Below are 27,651 nucleotides of genomic sequence, written 5' to 3' on the forward strand. Positions count from 1 at the left end.
GCTAAAATCAACTCTGCCATCTATAAGTTAAAATGGTTTAACTACGTATCTGACAATGGTCTAATATCCAGAATCTATAAGTAACTTAAACAAATGTACAAGCAAAAAACAAACAACATCATTAAAAACTGAGCAAAAGACATGAACATACACTTTTCAAAAGAAGACATACACATGGCCAACAGCATATGAAAAAAACTCCGCAATATCACTAATCATTAGAGGAAAGAAAATCAAAACCACAATGACATATCATATTACATATCAGAATAGTCATTCTGACTGAATTACTGAAAAGTTAAAAAAAAAAAAGATGCTGATGAGATCATGAAGAAATGGGAACACTTATACATTGTTGGTGTAGAAAGCAGTGTGGCAATTCCTGAAAGACATAAAACAAGAACTACCATTTGACCAAGCAATCTCACCACTTGGTATATACACAAAAGAATATAAAGGTTAAGAGACTGAGATCATCCTGCTCAACATGTTGAAACCCCATCTCTACTAAAAATACAAAAAAAAAATTATCTGGGCATGGTGGCACCTGCATGTAGTCCCAGCTACTCGGGAGGCTGAGGCAGGAGAATTGCCTGAACCCAGGGGGCGGAGGTTTCAGTGAGCCAAGGTGGCACCATTGCACTCCAGCCTGGGTAACAAGAGCGAAACTTCATCTCAAAAAAAATATATATATATATATAAATAATTCTATCATAAAGACACATGCACAGCAATGTTTGTTGTAGCACTGTTCATAACAGCAATCAACCTAAGTTTCTATCAATAATAGATTAGATGAAGAAAATATGGTACACATACCCCATGAAATACTATGCAGCCATAAGAAAGAATGAGATCATGTCCTTTGCAGGAACATGGATGGAACCAGAGGCCATTATCCTTACAAACCAATGCAGGAACAGAAAATCAAATACAGTTCTCACTTAAAAGTTGAAGCTAAATGATAAGAACACATGGACACATAAATGAGAACAACACACCCTGGGGCCTATAAGAGGGTGGGAAGAGAGGAGATCAGGAAAAATAACTAATGGTATTAGGCTTGACATCCAGGTGACAAAATAATCTGATACCAAACCCCCAAGTCATGAGTTTACCTATGTAACAATCTTGCACATGTACTTCTGAATGCAAAAAATAAAATATTTAAAAAATAGAATATAAAAAGGCAAATCAGATTAAACAAATAAAAAAGAAAAATAGTTTCATACTTTGTTAGAGAAAAAAATTATCAAAAAGCCAAACTTGAGCAAAAACTTCCACTTCTTCTTACAAAAGAAACCAAAAACTTTACAAAGTTTATGAGTGGTCAAATATATATTGTTGGGCGAAAATATCAAGGTCAACATTATTTTCTGAGTAATGTTATCTTTTCCACACATTCAGGTGTCTGTGTATATACATATGTATAAAACACACATATAAATATTTGTGATATACAATAGTTTTTTAGATAAACTTAATATCTCCAAGTAAAAATTACTTTCAAATGTCAGCAAGATGTTCAAAATATTTAGCTAGGTTTCCCATTAACGAAACAGTCTAATATGTTTATAAAATACATACTGAAATAAAATAATATGTTGAGAAACAGTTTAATAGAAATTTGACCCAGGAAATGGTTGTCAAAGATTTGTTTAAAACTTTTTCATTGTCAAAGGTTTGTTTAAAAAAAAAAATCCTGAAATTTAACTCAAATTTGTAACTTGCATTTGTAAAATTTATCATGTATTAGTAATAAATAAAACAAATTATAAGAGGAAAAGACACTTCTAAGTATTTTTATCTGACTTAAAAATAAGTGTCCTATCATATTTATTTATTTATTTATTTATTTTTTAATTTTTTATTGGATTTTAGGTTTTGGGGAACATGAGCATAGCATGCAAGACAGTTGCGTAGGTACACACATGGCAGTGTGCTTTGCTTTTCTTCTCCCCTTCACCCACATTTGGCATTTCTCCCCAGGCTATCCCTCCCCACCTCCCCCTCCCACTGGCCCTCCCCTTTTCCCCCCAATAGACCCCAGTGTTTAGTACTCCCCTCCCTGTGTCCATGTGTTCTCATTTTTCATCACCCACCTATGAGTGAGAATATGCGGTGTTTCATTTTTTGTTCTTGTGTCAGTTTGCTGAGGATGATGTTCTCCAGATTCATCCATGTCCCTACAAACGACACAAACTCATCATTTCTGATTGCTGCATAATATTCCATGGTGTATATGTGCCACATTTTTCCAATCCAGTCTATTATCAATGGGCATTTGGGTTGATTCCAGGTCTTTGCTATTGTAAACAGTGCTGCAATGAACATTCGTGTACATGTGTCCTTATAGTAGAACGATTTATAGTCTTTTGGATATATACCCAGTAATGGGATTGCTGGGTCAAATGGAATTTCTATTTCTAAGGCCTTGAGGAATCGCCACACTGTCTTCCACATGGTTGAACTAATTTACACTCCCACCAACAGTGTAAAAGTGTTCCTTTTTCTCCACATCCTCTCCAGCATCTGTTGTCTCCAGATTTTTTAATGATCGCCATTCTAACTGGCGTGAGATGGTATCTCAGTTTTGATTTGCATCTCTCTGATGACCAGTGACGATGAGCATTTTTTCATATGATTGTTGGCCTCATATATGTCTTCTTTCGTAAAGTGTCTGTTCATATCGTTTTCCCACTTTTGAATGGGCTTGTTTGTTTTTTTCCTGTAAATCTGTTTGAGTTCTTTGTAAATTCTGGATATCAGCCCTTTGTCAGATGGGTAGACTGCGAAAATTTTTTCCCATTCTGTTGGTTGCCGATCCACTCTAGTGACTGTTTCTTTTGCCGTGAAGAAGCTGTGGAGTTTGATTAGGTCGCTATCCCCATCAAGCTACCATTGACTTTCTTCACAGAACTGGAAAAAACCACCATGAACTTCATATGGAACCAAAAGAGAGCCCGCATAGCCAAGTCAATTCTAAGCAAAAAGAACACAGCAGGGGGCATCACACTACCGGATTTCAAACTATACTACAAGTCTACAGTAATCAAAACAGCATGGTACTGGTACCAAAACAGAGATATAGACCAATGGAACAAAACAGAGGCACCAGAGGCAACACAACATACATACAACTATACAATCTTTGATAAACCTGACAAAAACAAGCAATGGGGAAAGGACTCCATGTTTAACAAATGGTGTTGGGAAAACTGGCTAGCCATGTGCAGAAAGCAGAAACTGGACCCCTTCCTGACACCTTACACTAAAATTAACTCCAGATGGATTAAAGACTTAAACATAAGACCTGGCACCATAAAAACCCTAGAAGGAAATCTAGGCAAAACTATCCAGGACATAGGAGTAGGCAAGGACTTTATGAACAAAACACCAAAAGCATTGGCAACAAAAGCCAAAATAGACAAATGGGACCTATCATATTTTTAACTTGGAATTGCATATATCAAATTTTTAAATCACAATGCAAAAAAACAAAAGGGGAAAGAGTAGTGTATTCTTTGTGGCAAATATTTCTAGAGCTTAAATCCTTTTGATTTTAGCTTTATTAATTTAACAGGGAGAATCTTGGTTATAAATTGTCTCAGCATTAAGGTAAAATACTAATATGTTGGGAAGAAGTTTTTGAATATGAACATATTTATTGTCCCAGAAATGCTTAACAAATATGTCTATAGTAAAAAATCTGACCTCCAATGTTTCGTATTAGGCATTATGAGAGATAGTCTTTGAGAATTCTTTCTTTTTAAAAACAAGCAGAAACTTTCAGATAGTTTATACCAATAACACCTTGGAATTAAAATTTTCCTTTTGAGTAAGGAAGGTTAAGTACATTAGCTATCCTTATTTTTCAATCATAAATTGTTGAATGAGATAGAATAAAAAGAAGCAGTAATTCATTTTATAGATCAAAAGCAATTATTTCTCATTACAAAAGTAGTACAATTGTTTAAATGGTGGAATGAGAATTTCAGACATTAGTAAAATTAAAACAGTTACGTCGATTTGCAATTATCTTTACCTTAAATGACTTGAGTAATACGCTCTGCATGTGGACAAAAATATATTATCTTTATAAAAATAATCAAATAAATTACATTCTCAGCAACATGTGAAAAACAGAGGAAATTTATATTTGCTTAAGCTTAATAATGCTACTCTCATTCTTATTTAGATATTCAAGGCAACGTCTGAGAAGTATGCATATAGATTAAAAAAAGATATTTCCTAACTTCCAAAAGTTAACCACCTAAATGAACATATAAATCATTCCTCAAATCCTTTTAAATATTACAAACCTAATTATTTTATCCATCTTACTGTATTTTATATATAGACAGTTGCATCTGTAATCGCCAGTATTATGAAGTCTTTAATATTCTCTAGTTTCTATTCTACCTATCTTAAAGTGTAGGAACAGTGAGCAAACTGTTCTCTTTGGGTATTTACCAAATATTGTTGATTCATTCAAAGGGAACTGGATCTTTACATGATTTATATGAGACCAAATAGAGAGTATGACTTATATTCCTGGAGAAAAATAAGCATTAATTTATTTTTTCAGTAATTTTCTTTATAGTTCTAAGAGAATTACTGTATTTAAAAATTCTTGAAAAATTAGAAAGTAAAGGCAACATAACCAACTTATAATTGAAGATTTTATTGGAACATAATGATTTTATTTATTTTGTTTATTTTTAGTGGACCTTCTCAAATTTAAATTATTATTCCTAACACCTATGTAATATAACAGCTAATAATAACACTTGATAGCAAGATGACATATCATGGAGTTTGCTCATGCTGAGTTTTCTAGCACAGCATTTTCATTTGTCTTCAACTTAATATTTTTAAGACAAATTTTACTTTCTCCTGGGTCCTGCCCTATGTTATTTCATATAGATTGGATCTATATTTTGAATAATAAAAGAATGGATGGAGACAAAATATAGCAGATTAAATGCATGTTAATATCATTGTTCTTCATGTGAGAAAATTGTTTCAGCAAAATTAACCATTAATTTTTCATTAGAATTATTTAGCACTTTAAAATACCCTTCAATTCTCTTGGAATATAATATGAAATATTAGAATGTAGAAATAAAATACTTTCTGAAATAAACACAATATTTTATTTCCTTGTAAATTGTGAAAAAACAAGAAAAATCTAGTCCTCGAGCACATTTCCATTTAGAAAATGTTTAATAAGTCACACAACATGTCAGCAGCTTTGAAACATCACTCGTAAATGAACAAGCTATGGAATGAATTTTAAATATAAATAGTATACACACAAACATTACGATATCCCATACTTTGCCAAGTATTTGAATTGTAGGCTGTCAAATGACAAAGGAGATTGTATTACATGACTGAAAGAAACACTTTTGTATGTGATCATTAATTTTATGTGCCACTTTGACTGAGCTAAGGGATGCCCATATAGCTGGTAAAATATTTCCAGATGTATCTATGAGGGTTTTACTTTAGAGAGATTAGCATCATATCAGTAGATGAAGTAAGAAAAATCCAGCAACACTAATGCAGGCAGGTAACATCTAATCCATTGCGGGCCTCAATAAATTAAAAAGGCAGAGGAATTCTATCTCTTCTCAAGCTACAATGGCCATCTTTTTCAGTTCTTAAATACTGGCATTCCTCTTCTCTGGCCTTCAGATTCCAGGACTTAATACAAGTGCCCCCTGTCTGCCTTCTTCAGATTTCAAGCCTTTGGCCTCACACTGGGGATTATACCCTCAGTTCCCCTAGTTCTCAGGAATTCAGACACAACCTGAATTATACCACTGGATTTTCTGATTCTCCAGCTTGCTGACAGCATATCATGGAACTTTAGGGCCTCTACAATCACATTAGCCAATCCCAATAATAAATCCCCTCTTTTATATTTATGTATGTCCTATTGGTTCTGTTTCTCTGAAGAACTTTGAATAATACAATGTGTGAAATGTTGATTTACATAAAAGAGTCCACAGTGTATTTGCTTTGCACCAGTTAACATCACTAATATAGGAAAAGAAAAACATAGCTTATATTAAGTGAGAATATTATAATTTTAATTGATGGTTAGTAATTATTTTGAAGCAATGATTACCTTGAGGGGGGTTGTATTTGGATATCACAAAAGCAAATAAAATTAATAAATGTCATTTCAGATTTACAACTTTTAAAAGTAGACATATGAATTTGATTAATTTTTTAATTTTGAGTTCGTGTTATGCAAATATTAGTAACAATTTCTATAAGAGACTGTATTAGTCAGTTTTGCATTGCTATAAAGAAAAACCCAAGGCTGGGTAATCTATAAAGGAAAGAGATTTATTTGGCTCACAGTTCTGCAAGTTGTACAAGCATGGCACCAGTATCTTCTTGGCTACTGATGAGGCCTCAGAAATCTTTTATTCATGGTGGAAGACAAAGAAGGAGCAGGCATGTCACATGGTGAGAGAGAGGGAGCAAGAGAGAAAAAAGGAGGTGCTAGGCTTCTTTAAACAACCAGCTCTCATGTGAACTCACAGAGCAAGAACTCACTGATTACCATGAGGATCACGCCAAGCCCTTTATTAGGGATCTTCCCCAATAACCCAAACACCCATCACCAGTCCCCACCTCTAACATTGAGGATCACCCTTCAACCTGAGATTTGGATGGAACAAACTTCCAAACTATATCATTCTGTCCCTGGCCTCTGACATCTCGTGTCCTTCTCACACTGCAATATATAATCACCCTTTCCCAGCAGTCCCCTGGTCTTAACTCATTCTAGCATAAATTCAAAAGTCCAAAGTCCAAAGTTTCATCTAAGACTTGAGACACATTTATTCTACCTATGAGCCTGTAAGAGCAAAAACAAAGTATTAATTTTCAAGATACAGTGCTAGTGAAGGCATCAGAGAAACATTTCCATTCCAAAAGAGAGAAATAATCCAAAAGGGGGGGGGGACATTCCCCATGTATGTCTGAAACCCCAAAGAGCAGGTATTACAATTTTAAAGCTCCAAAATCATTTCCTTTGACTCTATGTCTCATATTCTGCATACACTGCTGCAAGGGGTGGGTTCCCAAGGTCTTGGGAAGCTCCACCCCTGCAGCTTTGCTGGATGCAGTCCATGTGGCTTCTTTCATGGGTTGGTGTAAAATGCCTGCAGCTTTTCCAGGCTCAGGGTACAAGCTGCCCATGGCTCTACCATTCTCAGGTCTGGAGGGTGGCAGCCCACTTCTTACAGCTCAGTAGACAGTGCCCTGATGGGGACTTTGTGTGGTCGCTCCAATCCAAATTTCCTTTTGGCACTTCCTTTGTAGAGGTTCTCTGTGGGGCCTCTGCCCCGGCAGGACCCTCCTCCCTAGGCACCTAGGCTTTCTGATACATCCTCAATCTAGGTAGAATCTAGCAAGCTTCCTTCACTCTTGCATTTTGTACATCTGCAGACCAAACTCCATGTGGAAGCCACAAAAACTTACAGCTTACGTTCTCTGGAGCAGTAGCCCATACTGTATCTGAGGCTCTGATCCCAGGCTGGAACTACTCAGATTCTGAGAGCAGCATCTTGAGGTGACACAGGGCAGCAGTACCTTGTGCCTGGCCCCCTAAACCATTCTTTCCTTCTAGGTATCTGGGTCTGTGATGGGAGGAACTGTCTCCAAGATTTCTGAAATGCATCTGAGGACTTTCTCCCATTATCTTGAATATTAACACTTGTCTCCCTTTTAGTTAAGCTAATCCAAGTTGTTACTCCACAACTCATTTGAATTCCTCTTCTAAAAATGCAGTTTCCTTTTCTGCCACATGAGTGGCAGAGAAAATCTGAATTTTTCAAATTTTATACTCTGTTTCCTTTTCAATTATAAGTTCCAACTTTAAGTCATTTTTTATGCTCATATATGATTATAGGTTGTTGGAAGCAGCCATGCCACTTCTTGAACGTTTTGCTGCTTAGAAATTTCTTCTGCCAGATATCCTAGGTCACCACTCTTAAGTTTAACCTTCCACAAATCTTTAGGGCATGTACACAATGCAGCCAAGATTTTTGCTAAGGCATAACAAGAATAACCTTTATTTCATTTTCCAGTAGATTACTTGTTTCCGTCTAAGGCCTCATAAACCTGGCCTTCACTATCCATTTTTCTGTCAGTACTTTTGTCACAACCATTTAGCCAGTCCAAAGAAGTTTCAAACTTTCCCTCATCTGCTGTCTTCTTCTGATACTTTCAAAGTCTTCCAACATCTGCTTGCTACCCAGTTCCAAAGTTGCTTCCCTTTTTCATGTATCTTTACGGCAATGCCCCACATCTGTATTAGTCAGTTTTATGTTGTCATTAATTAATACCTGAGGGTGGGTAATTTATAAAGAAAGTAAGTTTATTTGGCTCACAGTTTTCCAGGGTCAAGAAGCATGGCAACAACATCTGCTTGGCTTCTGGTGAGGAATCAGGAAGCTTTTATTCATGGTGGAAGATGGAAGGAGAGCAGGTATGTCACATGGTGAGAGAAGGAGCAAGAGAGAGATGCCAGGCCCTTTTAAACATCCAGCTCTTTCACGAGCTAATAGAGTGAGAATTCACTTATTACCCAATGAGGACACTAGGCCATTCAGAAGGGATCCATCCCCTTGACCCAAAACCTCCCATTAGGCTCCACCTCCAACATTAAGAATGACATTTCAACATGAGATTTGGAAAGGACAAACATACAAATCATGTCAGAGACATAAAAAGTAATTGAAATGCAGGGTAACAGTATTCAGTCAAATCATACATGGTTTATCATAAAAATCTTTCAATTCAGTTTGTTCAAACATACCTCTCACCCATGGTAATTTCTACAAATGTCTCTTCTTTCATCCTGTATTACCATTTTTATTGTACATAACTACAATTTCCTTTAATATCCTACTATGTTACAACTTATTAGCTTCTATTCATTTCTCCTTCATAATTGCATTTCCTATTTGAGCATTTATAATACTTGGAGGGCTGAACATAGGTGGCTGCATTATTACTCTGTTATTATTACTAGAGCTCTAAATTTTTAGATAAAGTTTTAAATACTACCAGCCTTAGATTTTCATATATGCTTGATCTTAATTGAACATTGAAGATGTTACATACTTGACCTGAACCAAAAACATAAAAGCAATAACCTTAGAAATGAAAGCCAGAGGGTGTCCCAGAAAAGAAGGGACTGTTGCTATTAATGGTAACCTGGGAACTGGCAGATATTTTAGCAATTTCAAAACAAGGTGTTTTGAAATATTGCTAATATAGTCTAATACTAGCACAATTAATTCAAAATATGATATTATAAAAGGGCTGTGTATAGCTATGTTGTCTTTGTACATAACATACATACGCACACTCACTTGAGTATCCCAATTTGTCTGTGAAATATCTCTGCTCTTTTAAAACTCTTATCCAATGAAATGGCGTAACAGTTAAAGGTATTTATGCACTTACCAAATAGGTCCTTATCTTCAATAATCGCCATCTCAACCTCTTTTTCGGTAATTATTGTGCATGTGAAAGGAACTTGAAGAAGGACGCTAATCTCACCAAAGGATTCCTTCTCCTTAAGTTTACCCATATAAACAAGTTTTCTAGCTTTTTTCTGTAAAAAACAAAATATATATATATATATATATATATATGTGTGTGTGTGTGTGATGTTTAATGCAATTGCTTTCATGTAATGAATCAGTATTTTTATCAGAAACTCACTCATAAATCATTTTACTATAAAATCTTTAAAATAAACTATCAATTTTATTCAAATTAGAGAAAAATGTACTTATATGTGTTTCAATTATATTAAAGCAATAGAAAATTCATAGACAACTTAGGCATATCTAAGGTAATTGAAAGCATTGTCATTTAGAATCCACAAAGATGTTTGGGAAATACTGAACTAATTCCACTTTCGAAGGATCTAGGATATCATTTTGTGAGCATAGTTTCATGTAGGAAGTTTTGTCAACTACCATTTTTTACCTCAGCCCCAGTCACAAGGCACTCTTGTTGAACCCACCACGAAGAAGGAAAATAAGCAGAAAAGGTCAGGACCAGAACTGATGGTAGTAAATAAAAGAGGAGGGACTATTCCCTGTCTTTTCTCTTTAAGTAACAAAAAAACATATGGAAAATGAGTTTGACCAGAAATTTTGATTCAAATAAGAGACGTTGTGGAGAAGGACCTACAGGAGTTTCAGTATGAATGATTCTGGAGAAAATGTTGAGACTTCAAATTACCTTTGCTGGGAGATTTGCTAGGAGTTGGTGAGCACTAAGATATATTAAGAGAATGTAGCCCTCAGGGTAGGAGATTTACAAGAACTTGGAAGAGGCGAATTCCTTTACTACGTATCCTGGAGTCAAATCCAATATAAATTGAATATGTGCACCAATATAAATGGCAAAATTTACACTGAATATGACTAGTGCAGCAGAATTCAAGTTAGTTTACATATTTAATTGAATTCCATTGAAGACTGACCAACTAATTATTAGTTCTAACTTTTCTATCACAATAATTACATATTGTTGCCAATTCTAGAACTTTCTAAAAATGGAATTATATAGAATATGCTCATTTGGGTTTGGCATTTTGGCCCAACATAATGTTTGAGATCCTTAGAAGTATCCATAATTATTTTTACTGCTGTGTGGCATTTTATAGTATAAATATACCATAACATTTCTATCCATTCAACTGTCAGTGGACATTTGGATTACTTCCAGTTTTTAGTTTGTAAGAATTCATGTAGTCTTTGTGTATACATGTGTTTTCACTTCTCTGGAAAAATTTATCTAAAGTGGAATTAGGTCAATTGATTGAGTGCATCTTAGCCAATCTGATATGTTTGTAATAGTATCTCGCTATGGTTTTAATTTGCATTTCTCTGATGAATAAGAATGTAGAACATATTTTACTCTATTCATTGGTCATTTGTATATCTTACAAATCAATATATCTTACAACTTATATTCTTATATCTTAAAACTAAACAAAATAAACACAAAAATTTCAAAAAATTGAAGAGGAATTTCACAAAGTGTTACAAATAAATGTCCAGTAAGTACATGAAAGATGTTCCCTCTTTATTCTTTAGATTAATTGATTACAAAGAATGCATAAATTGAAAACTTACCACTTTATTTGACTGTAGTTTCACAAATCCTATAATATTTCTGTAAATGTTACAGCATCCGGAGTTAATATAACCCACAAAAGAAATTATATTTCCACTTTTCACTATCACTGAAAAGAAGAGAGTTCATTTCACACATTCTTGTGGTTAAGGAATTATTTTAGATATATTAACAATAAAAGATAATGTATTTAATTCAATAACTATTAATGGTAAATTTCTTAATAGATTCCAGTTTATAGACAGTACTTACTTAACACAAGATTTAAAAAAATGGCCGGGTGTGGTGGCTCAAGCCTGTAATCCCAGCACTTTGGGAGGCCGAGGCAGGTGGATCACGAGGTCAAGAGATCAAGACTATCCTGGTCAACATGGTGAAACCCCGTCTCTACTAAAAATACAAAAAATTAGCTGGGCATGGTGGCGCGTGCCTGTAATCCCAGCTACTCAGGAAGCTGAGGCAGGAGAATTGCCTGAACCCAGGAGGCGGAGGTTGCGATGAGCCGAGATCGCGCCGTTGCACTCCCGCCTGGGTAACAAGAGCGAAACTCCGTCTCAAAAAAAAAAAAAAAAGTACATATATATATATATATGCCCAGTATTTATATCTCTAACATAACACCTGCAACGTTGTAAACACTGACAAGAATTTGGCAGTAAAGACATTGATATGCTAGTAAACTGAGCAGTGGAGGAAGGAAAGAGGGCTGTGGAAGAAGCCTTGATCTGTAGCATTTGCTGAGTTCCAAGGTTTAAATATTTCCACCATGGCTCATTTCAAATTTCTGATAGCTTAATAACAAACTTACGAACAAATATTGATAAATATTTGAATATTGGCTCTCCAGGGCCTGTATCTTGGCCAACACTCTACTGATGACAGTAGTAGATAGTAGTTAAAAAAGCAAGTGCTTTGAGGCCACATTGGCCCAGTTTGAACCTACTCTACTACTTCCTATGTCACCTTAGATAAATAACACAGCCCCTCTAAGTTTCCAATTTTTCATCTTTAAAATGAAATTAAGAGTCCTTACTTTAAACTTGATATAAAGCACGTGATGGGCACATAAAGTACTTAGCATGTTACTTGGTGTATAGTATAACACAATAAATCATGTTGTTACAATATATCAATGTTATTATTATTCTTTTAAACTTGTAAAGTCACCCTAAAGCCAAGATATATTTGAAGGTGAACTCTATTATAGTTTTATAACTATCAATGTATTAAAATAAAAATCACTTGATCTACATAACATTTTAAATTATCAACATGATTTAAATACTTAATTGGCAACATATACATTAAAATTAGTATTTCAAATTATTTTCTACTTTATGAATTCTAAAACATATCAATATTTAATTCTGAAAACTTTAAACACAGCAGTAGCAACCTAAATATAAAGACATATATACAACTTTTTCATAATTTATAAAGTATATAGACTATTAAAAACAAGTTTTTTGAACACTTGAAGGCATTTCCATTTGTTTTCTAGCAAAAAGGAGCATACATAAACATGACAAAGATTATTGATATTACCAAAATAATAAAGAAGCTAGAGCTAGCATGGTGCTTTAGAAATTATGGTTAAAATAAGAACACAGTAACTATTGTTAAATATAATTTACCACAAGCAAAAAATAATCATAGAATGAAAAAAGTAATTCAGGATATTTTGAAGTGGGATTCAATGATTTTTCTGGCATGTTTATGAGGATAGTCTATCTTTTTCTCCTCATGTAACAGTTACTTCAAAGTTTATAGTAAATAATTAAATGGTTATTCAACTGTCATCAATCATTTATTTTGTTTAAATAAAAATTTATGGTAATTCTTCTGCTGTCTTATGTTTTTTACAGCAGAAAATGACATTAAAATTGTCTTATGATGTAAATGATAACAAATGTGTAGAATTATGTGAAACATTTTCTCCCAGATTTTTCTCTTAAAACTAAGAAAAACTTCTCTATCCAAACATATGATAGTAGAAACTATGTACCTTCTTTTAGCCCATCAGTGAGGATATAAAGAAAGACTTAGAGGCTTCTAACAATTTGAAGAGATAAGAAAATAATGGACTTAAACATGTACTAATGAAGTACGTTATTTTTAACAATCAGATCTGTACTACTATAGTTCTTGAAAGTCAAATCCTATGTAGATCACAGAGAAGCATATGTAACACCAAAGAAGAAGAAGGACCACAGGAAATTTTCTTTGTGTTGAATTGAAGCCAACATTGGAAAAGCCAAACCACTGTTGCAAAATCTCTGATGCAGTTTCATTCCCTAGAAGGGGAATCGGCTATCTGAATCATTGTCTATGTTCCATGATAATCAAAGAAAATGCTCATCTCAATGAAGACAATACAGTAAAACCCCTCTGACCTAGGTAAAAAGCTGGAATTTAATAACACATAAAAATTGTATCTTCTGGAAGGGCTCAGTGGCTCACACTTGTAATCTGAGCACTTTGAGAGGCTGAAGAGGGCAGATCCCTGAGGTCACGAGTTCGTGATGAGCCTGGCCAACATGGCAAAATCCCATCTCTACTAAAAATACAAAAATTAGTTGGACATGGTGGTGCACATGTGTAATCTCAGCTACTCAGGAGGCTGAAGCAGAATAGCTTGAATCCAGGAAGTGGAGGTTGCAGTGAGTGGAGGTCATGTCACTGTACTCCAGCCTGGACAACAGAGTGAGACTCCGTGTCAAAAAAAAAAAATTGTATCTTCACACATAAATAAGAAAATTTAAGTATTAATATTACTGTTTGGGACTAGAAACAGAATCATGCAGTTACTCCACACCCTCATTGTTGTTCCTAATTTTATTCATTCAGCCTCTGATTATGTTTTCCATTTCTAAGAACTTATACTGTCAATATAAATGTTGTTTGCATACCCTTTCTTCATGCATTATATAGAAAATGACAAATAACATATGATAATCTGTAGAATTATAACACTTTTATATGAGAAGATTTAATCATGAACTATATAGACCAAATTTTACTTATTATTATCTCAAGGTCATATTCATTTATGTTTACAAAATATAGTTGAATTTGTAGTTAAAAGACATATTTTAAATAGCCTTATCAAGCAAGACTCAGACTCATAAGACCAGAAAGTATTAATCACTGTGAACAGAACAAACTTGATTTTGTTGTAGGGCAAACGAAAAGAAGAATATCAGTGAGATTCACAAAAATTAAACATCAGGCATTATTCCTTTTCTTTGTTGTTTATCATATGCCCAAAAATAATCCCAAGTCTAATAAAACCATTTTATTCTAATTCTAAAGTCAGCTAAAAGAAGTTATGATAAGAGGAATAATTCCCTGTTGGCAATTAGAATCAGCACTGGGACAGAAAGGTCTCAGTTTAAATAGAAACTAATGATTAGAGAGATTATTAAAGGGCATCCTCTTATTTTAAGATAAACCTCAGTCTCTTTGCCTAACATAGCAAAACAGGTTTGGAACAGGAATATATCTCAGAATCAACAATGCTGTGGCAACTTTGAGCATGACATGCATTAGCTGAATGGATTCCTCTCCTTGTAAAGATAAACAACTAGAGGAAGAAAAGTATAAAATAATAGTATCAATTAATGTTATCTTTGAACTTTATTTTCCCTTTTGAGAATTTTTTTCTGAATATATTCTCCTTCCAAATGTATACAGTTTGCTTTAAAAATGTTATGAAAGAACTTGGTTAGAAAGGGCTTTATATTTACTCCCTCTGTAATGGTCCATACCAAAGCAAATGCCCTGTAAACATCAATACTTTACTCACTATTAAACACTACCTCTTTATTATTAAAAATGTATATTTTCAGATAAATATGTATAGCATTTATAGCCCTGTATATCAAATTCTTCAATATAAGTGCATCTGAGAAGAAGCAGTTTTGATTGATTTCCAATTATACAATGCCTTCTGAATTCGCACATTAGGGGAGATTGTTATCCTAAAGAATGAATACTAAACATAAAATATCCTTTGTATATTAAGTGCCTGTCACTTGGCATATGAAAAATAAACATACATTAATCTAATGTTACAAATGTATGATTTAGAAAACAGTTATAAACAAATATGAGGAAATCTACAGAAATATGAATTTAAAAATTAAATTTTGAATATGCCTCAGAGAATAGAATTGTGTCACAGAAATTATCAGAATATGGTTACTCACTGCAAAATAGGGAAAATGAAGAAGGCTAGTATTTGATGTTGGAGATCTCCTCTTACTATCTATTGCTCCCACATTTACCCCATCCTCCCCTGCCCAGTAGGCAACATAGGACAAAGGCTAGGGCTATGGAGCCATCCATAGATCAAGAAAGAAGAGATTTTCCAGATTTGATGCCCAGCCTAATAACCAAGAAAGACGTATATTCATCTCATCTTTCTTACCAACTTTAAATCTTTGCTCAAATCTCAAATTCTCAATGAGATCGCCATGAATACTGTATACTGTGGTTTAACCTGCTCCTTCTAGTTTTTTCTCCTTCTCTGTCCCTATCTCCAAGGTCTGTGTTGCCATCAAACTATTTTCTAAGTTACTGATTTGTTTACTGCACTTATTGTGCATTATATTTTCTAGCCATTAGGATGCAAGCTTCATCCTAATTTATCTTCATCTTTTGGTTACTCATGTATCTGCATATAGCCACTCAACAAATATTTGTTGAATGAATGCATAGTCTCAAGAATCTCAATATTAAACAAAGGCTTCCTTGAGCATAAAAGAAAGCTTATGGTGGCTTTCTTATGGTGGCTTAGATTTTTCTGAAGCCCTTCCCTAAGTAGCCCTACTAAAAATTCTGTATAAAATATTTAAAACTATATGAAGTGGCAGAACAGCAACAGAATTTCTCAAAAACCATGAATAAAAAGAAAGCGTACAGTTAGATCTGACTGGGGGTGGGTAAGAAAGCCCTAAAGACAGTAGCAAAGTATGTGTGAAAGATCAAATGTGAAAATCCTCCTACATAAGCCCCCATAGAGTGATACTTTCATGGGTGAACTGGAAAAAAGCTCACTGCAGAGAAAGAGTTCTTGGAGATATCTTCCTCTCTTGGTCCTGGCTCTGAATTGAATGAAAAAAGAATAAGGTAACAAGCCTCTGAAAATTTCTCACCATAAGCTTATTGGGGCTAGAATCCACACCACCTGTAAGGCAATAAAATCCTTCAACTAAACATTTATTTTCAAACCATAGTGGGTTTTAGTGACATTAAATGCTTAGAATAAAGGAAAACAAATTGTTTCTGAATGAATCAACCTCATCCCAAGCTTCGAAGAATCTCTCTATATATAATAAAATGCTATTTTAGGGAATATAAACTCTCAATGAAATATATACTGTATTATCAAATGTATTAGTATAACAGCACATAGTCACTAGACTCTTAAAAAAAACATGTCTACATACACATATACATATATGCAGACACACTATTATACATATTTCTGAATACTTTCTATGTGTAGCAACTATACACATACATAGAGAGATCACAATGATCGAATAACAAATACAAAATAAGACTATGGGAAACAAAAGACTCATAATTGGTCAACTGGATTGTAAAAAGTAACCAAATGGAAATTTAATCAGTAAAATAAAAGTACTATAAATTGAATTAAGTATTAAACAGAAATAAAACATGGATTCTCAAATTTTATGAAGATAATTAAGTATAACATGATTTTTTATATTACAATCAGGGCCATGAAACTGTAACACAACCAATACATTCCCATTTCAAACAACTATACATTTGAATATTTGTTTATTTTAATCAAAGTTTAGAAATTAAACAGTTACCTCTTTATGCAAGGTCTGTATAGTCCTTAAATGGTTTTTACTTTCAGTAGTCTACAGATTTAATTACTCTGGGTATACTCATCAAGATTTTTATTGATACTCTGTTGAAATCATAACTTGTTTTGGTGGAATTTTGTGTTTTTGATATTCCAATTTAATTTTTATATTCAAGCCTTTTTTATGTTCGCTTCATAAAGGGCTTGCACTTTCAATACTTTTCTTGGTGAGTTAATGTTTGAATCTCTAAAACTCTGACACTATTTTAAATAATACTTCTCATTATTTTGAACAATTAGTTATTGGTTATATGAATTATGACTTATTGATTGCTTGAAATGAAAACTGAAGGTTTTGAGTAAAAGACTGACATTTGATCCAAAGTCAATTACATTTAAGGTACCACAGTCAAAATAAATGAAGACAAGTGATTCAGACGTGGGTGGCTTCTGGCTATGCAGGAGGGGTAGAGCAGCAAAAAAGAATTTAAATGGCAGTACCAAATGATGGATTAGATGCTAAGCAAGTAGAAACATTAAAAGGTAAACATTTCAAGTAACATAAGAATTGTAGTCTTACCAAATTCCAAAAATATCTCTGGTTCACTAATATAACCCTTCATTTTTTCCTAGTACTATGTTGAATCTAAATACATATGGAAGGATGTATTTAAATAGATAAGTGTGTATACTTCATTTCCATAAGACACAGTGTGTTAAGGAAAGTATGTTCAGCCTGACATTTGGAATCGAAATTCTTCTTTTTTAGCTGAAGTATTTAAATGACTTTGTGACACAGGATTTGTTAGAATATCAAAAGAGATAATCTAGCTTAATGTGTAAGGGATGGTGGATTATAACTAGTACAAAATGAATAGAAGGAAAATATTTTCATATTTGTGTCAAAAGGAGAAGTTTCTATATATTCAGTTTTGGTAATGATATTTTGGCATACATTCTAGTTAATCATGGTAACTAGGTAACTATCCAATTAATACTGATACACTGATTAGTTACTTCATCCTAACACTGCCTACTATAGTGATTTCAGCTCAATTATCTAAGCAGCATTGTTTCAGAGATGAATAAGCACTATTAATTGAACTGGTCAAAGGAAGTACATGGATGGTACTATACAATGCATTCACTCGTTTGTACCAAGTATACAATATGATTAATTTTTTTATTATGTGAAATAATGACTTGCTGGCTTAATTTCACAATAATTGGAATAATTTCAGAAATTAGAGAAATTGATAGACAAAACAGAATCAAAATTTAATACAGCAGAAACCCACAAGGTGAAATGTAAGGATAGGGAAATATGAATTGTAACTGACAAATTGTTGGAGCTTAGTGTGGGCCAGCCTGACACATAAAAACTCCAGGGAGACTCCATCATTATGATGCTCACATTTTTTGGGAGTTTTTACATCCTGGAGTTCTACCATGTACTTACAGCAAATATCAGATAGTAATCACTCTCTTCTTCCAGTGTGGAGAGGGGAAGAACAATTTGAAATACTTCAAAGCATTTCATTCACCTTAACAAGGACTTCTCTCTGGAGATATGATTTAATTGAAGTCTAATCCACTTGATTTGAGGGAAGAAAAACATTTAACTCTAACTGTAGCTTTCCACTTGGAGAAAACAAAATACCAAACTCCAGCCCACTTGAGGCATCTGATCTCACCTAAAGGAAAACTGTGATGCATATATGAAGTTCACAGTTCAGAGACATGGGGGTCACTAAAACACTGAGATCTAAATACAGGATTAAGAGCACTTCCCCTTACCCACACATGTTACCACATTACTAAAGGTCTATTTATAGTAGTGTCTTCTATCCAGTATGTCATGTCAGGCTATGAAGAAAAATTACAAGACACACTAACATGACTGAAAATGTCTCCAAATGAATGTCAGAGATCAAACCACAGATCAAAGAAGCTCAGAAACAAAAATGAAAACCAACCCACCAAACAACAACAGTAACAACAAAACATATCTAGGTATATACTTTTCAAAATAGAAAAAACAATTTTTTAAAAAGGAAAGAAGGCAGAGAATAAAAAATACCTTACCTATAGAGGAGAATTACATCTGACTTCTCCTCAGAAAACATGCAAGTAAGCAGAGGTTGAAATAAAGTATTTAACATGTTGAGAAAAAAAAAAACAAAAAAAACAATGAAAACACAAACCTTTGATTATGTAACCTGAAAAATTATCCTTCAGAAGTGAAGAAGAAACAATTAGTTTCTCAAAAAATGAGAGAATCTGTTTCCAGCAGGCTGCCTTGTAAGAAATATTAAAAGAAGTGTTTAGAGAAAAGGAACATGATATAAAACAGAAACTCATATCTACATAATGGAAGGAAGAGCATCAGAGAGTAGATATTTATGCTTATGTATAAGTGAAATTAATTATAACAATGATATAAAAGAAAGGGAGAGAAGAAATAATTTAGGTACACCTGATATGCTAAGTGAGGATACAAAAAATAAAATCATATAAAATAATAAAATTGGAAAAGTCAAAGACAGTGTAGAAGACAAAAATAGAAAAACAAGGGTGACAAATAGAAAACTAATAAATACTGTTGGAGGCCAAGATGGTTGAATAGAAGCTGCAGCCATTAAAGGCTCCCATCAAAAAGATACAAAGCAGCATGCAAATCTTGCAAATCTTGCACCTGGCAACCGAGGTATTCAGGTTCTGTCATTAGAACTGAGTAGGCAGCTGGCATGCCAAATGAAGGGGAAGAATGAGCAGTGTGGTGCAGTGCCCACCTGAGAGCCACAAGGGGCAGGGGAGACCCCACCCCCAGCCAAGGGAGGCAGTGAGTGAGATATGCCACCCATCTGGAAAACTGCACTTTCCTCACAAAAGTGTGCAACCCACAGAATGAAAACTTACACTAAAAAACCTACACCACAAGGGCCTTGGGTCGCAACCATGGAGCCACACAGATTCTCAACAGCCACTCAGCTAGAATCAGCAAAAGCCAGGGCGAGGAAACAACCGTCACAACTGCTGTGGCTACCTGCAGCCTAAGCCGTCTGACCCCACAAAAATACAAACCATCATTAGAGAATGCCAAAATACCTCTGTGCAAATAAACTAGAAAATCTAGGAGCAATGGATAAATTCCTAGACACATTCACCCTCTCAAGACTAAACCAGGAGGAAATGAATCCCTGAATAAACTAATAAAAAGTTCTGAAATTGAGGCAGTAATAAATAACCTACCAACCAAAAACACCCTAGGATCAGACGGAATCACAGCCAAATTCTATCACGTACAAAGAGGAGCTGGTACCATTCTTTCAAAAATTATTCCAAACAGTTGAAAAGGAGGAACTTCTCTCTAACCATTTTATGAGGCCAGCATCATCCTGATACCAAAATCTGGCAAAGATACAACAAAAAAGAGAACTTCAGGCCAATATCCCTGATGAACATTGATATGAAAATCCTCAGTAAAATGCTGGCAAAACAAATCCAGCAGCATATCAAAAAGCTTATCTACTATGATCAAGTTGGCTTCTTCCCTGAGATGCAAGGCTAGTTTAACATACACAAATTAATAAACATAATCCATTACATAACCTATGACAAAAACCACATCATTACCTCAATAGGTACAGAAAAGGCCTTTGATAAAATTAGTAATTTTTCATTTAAAAAACTCTCAGTAAACTAGGAACTGATGGAACAGATCTCAAAATAATAATAGGTATTTACGACAACTCCACAGCCAATATCATACTGAATGGGCAAAAGCTGGAAGTACTTCCTTTGAAAACCAGCACAGGACAAAGATGCCCTCTCTTACCACTCCTATTCAACATAGTATTGGAAGTTCTATCCAGGGCAATCAGTCAGGAGAAATAAATAAAGCATATTTAAATAGGAAGAGAGAAAGTCAAATTGTCTGTGTCTGCAGATGATGTAATAGTACATTTGGAAAACCCCATTTTCTCATCCCAAAAACAACTCAAGCTGATAATCAACTTCATCAAAGTCTCAGGATACAAAATCAAAGTGCAAAATGACAAGCACTCCTATACATCAACAACTGACAAGCAGAAAGTCAAATCAAGAATGAACTCCCATTCAAAATTGCTATGAAGATAATAAAATACCTAGAAATATAGCTAAAAAGGGACATGAAGGACATCTTTAAGGAGAACTGCAAACCACTGCTCAAGGAAATAAGAGAGGACACAAACGAATGGAAAAACATTCCATCCTCATGGATGGGAAGAATCAACATGGTGAAAATGGCCATACTGGCCAAAGTAATTTATATACTCAATATAATTCCCATCAAACTACCATTGACACTTTTAGAGAATTAGAAGAAACTACTTTAAAATTCATATGGAACCAAACAAGGGCCCACATAGCAAAGACAATTCTAAGGAAAAAGAACAAAACTGGAGGCATCACCTGACTTCAAACTATTCTACAAGTCTACAGTAACCAAAACAGCATGGTACTGATACCAAAACAGACATACAGACCAAGAAAACAGAATAGAAACCTCAGAAATAAGACCATACATCTATAACCATCTAATCTTTGACAAACCTAACAAGAGCAATGGAGAAAGGATTCCCTATAATAAATAATACTAGAAAAACTGGCTAGCCATATGCAGGAAATTGAAACTGGACCCCTTTCTTACACCTTATATAAAAATTAACTCGAGATAGATTAAAGACTTAAATGTAAAACTCAAACCCATAAAAACCCTAGAAGAAAATCTAGGCAATACCATTCAGGAAATAGGCATGGGCAAATATTTTATTATGAAATCACCAAAAGCAATTATAACAAAAGCTAAAATTGACAAATGGGATCTAACTAAACTAAAGAAGTTCTTTTTTTCTTTTTCCTTTTTTGAGACAGAGTTTCCCTCTGTCCCCTAGGCTGGAGTGTAGTGACTCAATCTCAGCTCACTGCAACCTGTGCCTCTGGGTTCAACTAATTCTCCTACCTCAGCCTCGTGAGTAACTGGGATTACAGGTGCCTGCCAACAGGCTCAGCTAGTTTTTGTATTTTTAGTAGAGACAGGGTTTCACCATGTTGGCAAGGTTGATCTAGCACTCCTGACCTTAAGCTATCTACCTGCCTCAGCCTTGCAAAGTGCTGGGATTACAGGTATGAGCCACCATGCTCAGAGTTAAACTAAAGAGCTTCTGCACAGTAAAAGAAACTATTGTCAGAGTGAACATGCAACCTACAGAACTGGAGAAATTTTTTGCAATCTACCTATTTGACAACGGTCTAATATCCAGAATTTACAAGGAATTTAAACAAATTTACAAGAAAAAAACAATTCTATCAAAAAGTGGGTAAAGGACATGAACAGATACTTATCAAAAGAAAACATTTATGTGGCCAACAAACATGAAAACGAGCTCAACGTCACTGATCAGTAGAGAAATGTAAATCAAAACCACATTGAGATACCATTTCATGCCAGTCAGAATGGCAATTCTTTAAAAATTCAAGAAACAACTATGCTGTTGAGGCTGTGGAAAAAGAGAAATGCTTTTACATTGTTGGTGGAAATGTAAATTAATTTGATGATTGTGGGAGACAGTGTGGTGATTCCTCAAGAATCTAGAACTAGAAATACCATTTGACCCAGCAATCCCATTACTGTGTATATAATCAGAGGAATATAAATCATTCTATTATAAAGATATGTGCACATGTATGTCTATTGCAGCACTATTTACAATAGCAAACACATGGAACCAACCCAAATGCCCATCAACGATGGACTGGATAAAAAAAAAAAAGTGGTATATATACACCATGGAATACTATGCAGCTATAGAAAGGAATTAGATCATGTCCTTTGCAGGGGCTTGGATGAAACTGGAAGCCAGCATCCTCAGCAAGCAAGAACAGACAACCAAACACTACATGTTCTCACTCATAAGAGGGAGTCTAAAAATTAGAACATATGGACACAGGGAGGAGAACAACACACACTTGGGCCTGTTGGTGGGATGTGAGGGGTGAGAAAACCTCAGGACAAAGAGCTAATCTAGACATCTGTAGCTAAGAGATAGCCAGAAAACCTCAGAATATTTTGAGATTTAAACAACACACTTCTAAACAACCTATGGGTCAAAGATAAAATCTCAAAATAAATTTTAAATACGTTGAACTAATTTAAAAGGAAAATAATCTAATCATGGATTTTGAGAAACATCAAAATCCATGATTAGAGGGGAATCACAATAAGAAATCAGAAAAAAGAAGAAGAAATTAATCCAAGTACAGAAAAAATAGAACTAGTAAAAAATCAGAGCCGAAATTAATAAAATTCAAACCAGAAAAATCAATAAAACCAAAAGGTGGTTTTGAAAAAGATCAACAGAATTGATAAGCCTTTAGCCAGGCTAACTAAAAAAGAGAAAGAGAGATAGAACACAAATACCAGTATGGGAAATAAAATAGGGGAGATCACTACAGATCTTATGAACTTAAAAAAGATAAACAATGGAATACCATGAACAATTATGTCCACAAATTTGACAACCTAGGTTAAGAACTAGATTAAAAACCTAGATTAAAACTCTTAGTAGACCTCTTCAACTTGATAAAGAATATCTACAGAAACCCTACAGTTAAAATAATATTTAATGGTAAGAAACTAGGAGTATTTCTACTAAGATAAAGAACAAGGTAAGGATATCTCCTCACTACTCCTTTTAACATTATACTGGAAGTCCTAACTAATGCAATAAAACAAGAGAAGAGAAAAATATATATGAGTTTGGAAGGAAGAAATAACATTGTCTTTGCTGATGACATAATAATTCATGTAGAAAATCTGAAAAAATAGACAATAATTTCCTGGAACTAATAAGGAATAATATACAAGGGTTGCAGATACAAGGTTAATATACACAAGTCAATTGCTTTCTTATATACTAGCAACAAACAAAAGGAATTTCAAATTAAAGATATAATATTATTTAATTATAAATTAGCACTCCCAACCAGTGAAATAGTTACAGATCTAACAAAATATACTTCTATATGAATAAAACTATAAAGTTCTAATAAAATATATCAAAGAAGAATTAAATAACTGGAGAGAGGTTACATTTCATGAATATAAATCTTCAATATTTTAAGAGGTTAGACTTTCCCAAAATAATATACAGATGCTATGCAATATCAGTTAAAATTCCCATAAGCTACATTCTAGACATTGACAAACTATTTCAAAACTGTATGTGGAGAGGCAAAAGACCTAGAATAGCCAACATAATATTGAAAGAGAACAAAGTTGGAGGACTGACACAACCAACTTTAAGAGTTATGATACAGCTGCAGTAATCAAGACAATGTGATATTAACAAAAGAATAGACAAATAGATCAATGCAAACACAGAAATAAACTCACATAAAAATAGTCAACTGATCTTTGAAAAAGAAATAAAGGCAGTACAGTAAATAGTCTTTCCAAAGAATAGTGCTGAACAACTGTACATCCACATGCAAAAGAGCAAATCTAGAAAAAGACCATATACTTTTCACAAAAATTAACACTAAATTGATCACAGACATAAATGTAAAAAAATAAAATAAAATAAAACTCTTAAGGGAAAACTACAAAAGTCCTAGGAAGGAATAACTCTTAGGACGTAGAAAATCTAGATGGCCTTCGGTTTCATAATGACTATACAACAACAAAAGCATGATCCATGCAAGGCATAATTGGTAAGCTTCTTAATAAATAAAGAAGGAATAAAGGAAATTAAGAAAACCATTCTAATTTACAGTAAAATCAAAAAGAATAAAATATTTAAAAGTTACGATGAAACTGAAAAACTTGCATACTGAAAATTATGAAACATTGTTACAAAAATAAATAGGGCATAAATAAAAGACATACTATATTTATAAATTAGAAGACATAGTCTTATTAAAATGTTCATAATACAAAGTGATCTAAAGATTTGATGCAATTTGTATTTAAAACCCAATCGCATTTTACAGATAGACAAAATACTCCTAAAACTGATACGGAATCACAAAAAACCCCAAGTAGTCAAAACAATATTGATAAAGAAGAACAAAGTTCAAGGCAGCATACTTTCTGATTCAAAATATATTGCAGAACTATAGAAATCATAGCAGCATGCTAGGAGCATAAAGTTCAATTAAACATAATAAAAAGCCCAGAAGCAATTCACACATATGTTGTCAACAGATCTTGACAAGAGTGCCAAAAATAAACAATGAGGGAAAGATAGCCTCTTCAGTAAATGATTTTAGTAAAACTGGATATCAAACAAAGAGAACACATGGACACAGGGAGGGAACATCACACCTGCTGGGGGGTGACTGGCAAGGGGATGGAAGGCATTAGGACAAACACGTAATACATGCAGGGATTAAAACCTAGATGATGGGTTGATACATGAAGCAAACCACCATGGCATATGCATACCTAGGTAATGAACCTGCATGTTCTGCATATGTATCCCAGAACTTAAAGTAATCTTTTTTAAAAAAAAAGAAAAACTAGATACCAACATGCAAAAAAAAAATTACTTTTGTCTTACACACTACACAAAATGGATTAAAGATCATAATGTAAAACTTTTTTTTTTTTTTTGAGACAGAGTCTCACTCTGTCACCAGGCTGGAGTCCAATCTCAGTTCACTGCAACCTCTGCCTCCCAGGTTCAAGTGATTCTCCTGCCTCAGCCTCCCAATTAGCTGGGATTACAGGCACACACCACCATGCCCAGCTAATTTTTGTATTTTTAGTAGAGACAGGGTTTCACCATGTTGGTCAAGATGGTCTCATGACCTTATGATCTCTTGATCATATGATCTGCTCTCCTCGACTTCCCAAAGTGCTGAGATTACAGGGGTGAGCCATTGCACCCAGCCCCATAATGTAAAACTTTAAACTGCAAAACTCCTAGAAAAAAAAATAATAAAATAGCCTGATTACATTGGTATTGGCAATGATTTCTTGGATACGACACCAAAAGCACAGGCAACAGAAAAGCAAAAATAGACAAATGAGATTACATCAGATTAAAAAGGTTTTGTGCAGCAAAGTAAATAATCAACAGAGAAAAAGTCAGCCTATGGAATGAGAGAAAATATCTGTAGACTATACACCTGACAAGGAATTAATATCTAAAATATATAAGGAACATCTATAACTCAACAGAAAAAATTAAAGAACCCTTTTAAAAACAGGCAAATGAAGATCATTTTTATTTCTGCCTTCATTTCACTGTTTATCCAGTCAACATTCAAGAGTCAGTTGTTCAGTTTCCATGAAGCTGTGTAATTCTGAGTTAGTTTCTGAATTCTGAGTTCTAATTTCATTGCGCTGTGGTCTGAGAGACTGTTAGATTTCCATTCTTTTGCATTTGCTGAGGAGTGATTTACTTCCAATTATGTGGTCAGTTTTAGAGTAGGCATGACATGGTGCTGAGAAGAACATATATTCTGTGGATTTGGGGTGGAGAGTTCTGTAAATATATATTAGGTTTTCTTGGTCCAGGTCTGAGTTCAAGTCCTGGATATCCTTGTTAATTTACTGTTTCATTGATCTGTCTAATATTGACTGTGGAGTGTTAAAGTCTCCCACTCTTATTTTGTAGGAGTCTAAGTCTCTTTGTAGGTCATTAAGAACTTGCTTTATGTACCTGGGTGCTCCTGTGTTGGGTACATATATATTTAGAATCCTTAGCTCTTCTTATTGCACTGATCCTTTTACCATTATGTAGTGCCCTTCTCTGTCTCTTTGGATCTCTGTTGGTTTAAAGTCTATTTTATCAGAGACTAGGATTGCAACACCTGCTTTTTTTTTGCTCTCCATTTGCTTGGTAAATCTTCCTCCATCCCTTTATTTCAAGCCTATGTGTACCCTTGCATGTGAGATGGGTTTCCTGAACACAACACACCAATGGGTTTGACTTTTTATCCAATTTGCCAGTCTGTGTCTTTTGATTAGGGCATTTAGCCCATTTACATTTAAGGTTAACATTGTTATGTGTGAATTTGATCCTGTCATTTTGATGCTAGCTGGTTGTTTTGCCCATTAGTTGATGCTGTTTCTCCATTGTGTCAATGGTGTTTACCATTTGGTACGTTTTTGAAGTGGGAGGTATTGGTTGTTCCTTTCTATGTTTACTTCTTCTTTCAGGAGCTCTTGTAAGGCAGGCCTGGTGATGATGTAATCTCTGACCAATTGCTTATTCATGAAGGATTTTATTTCTCCTTCACTTATGAAGCTCTGTTTGGCTGGATATGAAATTGTAGGTTGAAAGTTCTTTTCTTTAAGGATGTTGAATATTGGCCCCCACTCTCTTTGAACTTGTAGGGTTTCTGCTGAGAGATCTGCTGTGAGTATGATGGGCTCCACTTTGTGGGTAACCTGACCTTTGTTTCTGGATCACCTTAGCATTTTTTCCTTAATTTCAACCCTGGTGAATCTGTTGGTTATGTGCCTTGGGGTTGTTCTTCTTGAGGAGTATCTTTGTGGTCTTCTCTGTATTTCCTGGACTTAAATATTTGCCTGCCTTGCTAGGTTGGGGAAGTTCTCCTGTATAATATCCTGA

General features: G+C 34.3%; 1 protein-coding gene across 7 annotated transcripts in view; it reads right to left on the reverse strand.

The window, feature by feature from the left end:
• The window catches only part of CNBD1 (cyclic nucleotide binding domain containing 1), a 644,932-nt gene that overhangs the window by 175,917 nt on the left and 441,364 nt on the right, over positions 1-27,651 (reverse strand). For all 7 annotated transcript variants that reach the window (XR_013528268.1, XM_078353604.1, XM_078353605.1 and 4 more), the window contains 2 exons: positions 11,184-11,293; positions 9,496-9,646 (listed from right to left, as the gene is read on the reverse strand). Coding sequence is in view for 6 of the 7 variants with exons in the window: in XM_078353604.1 (XP_078209730.1) it covers positions 9,496-9,646; positions 11,184-11,293 (261 nt within the window). In the remaining variant the exon portion in view is untranslated. The remainder of the gene's footprint in view (positions 1-9,495; positions 9,647-11,183; positions 11,294-27,651) is intronic.

The sequence above is a fragment of the Callithrix jacchus genome, chromosome 16 (assembly GCF_049354715.1).
Source record: "Callithrix jacchus isolate 240 chromosome 16, calJac240_pri, whole genome shotgun sequence".
Classification (NCBI taxonomy): Eukaryota; Metazoa; Chordata; class Mammalia; order Primates; family Cebidae; genus Callithrix; species Callithrix jacchus.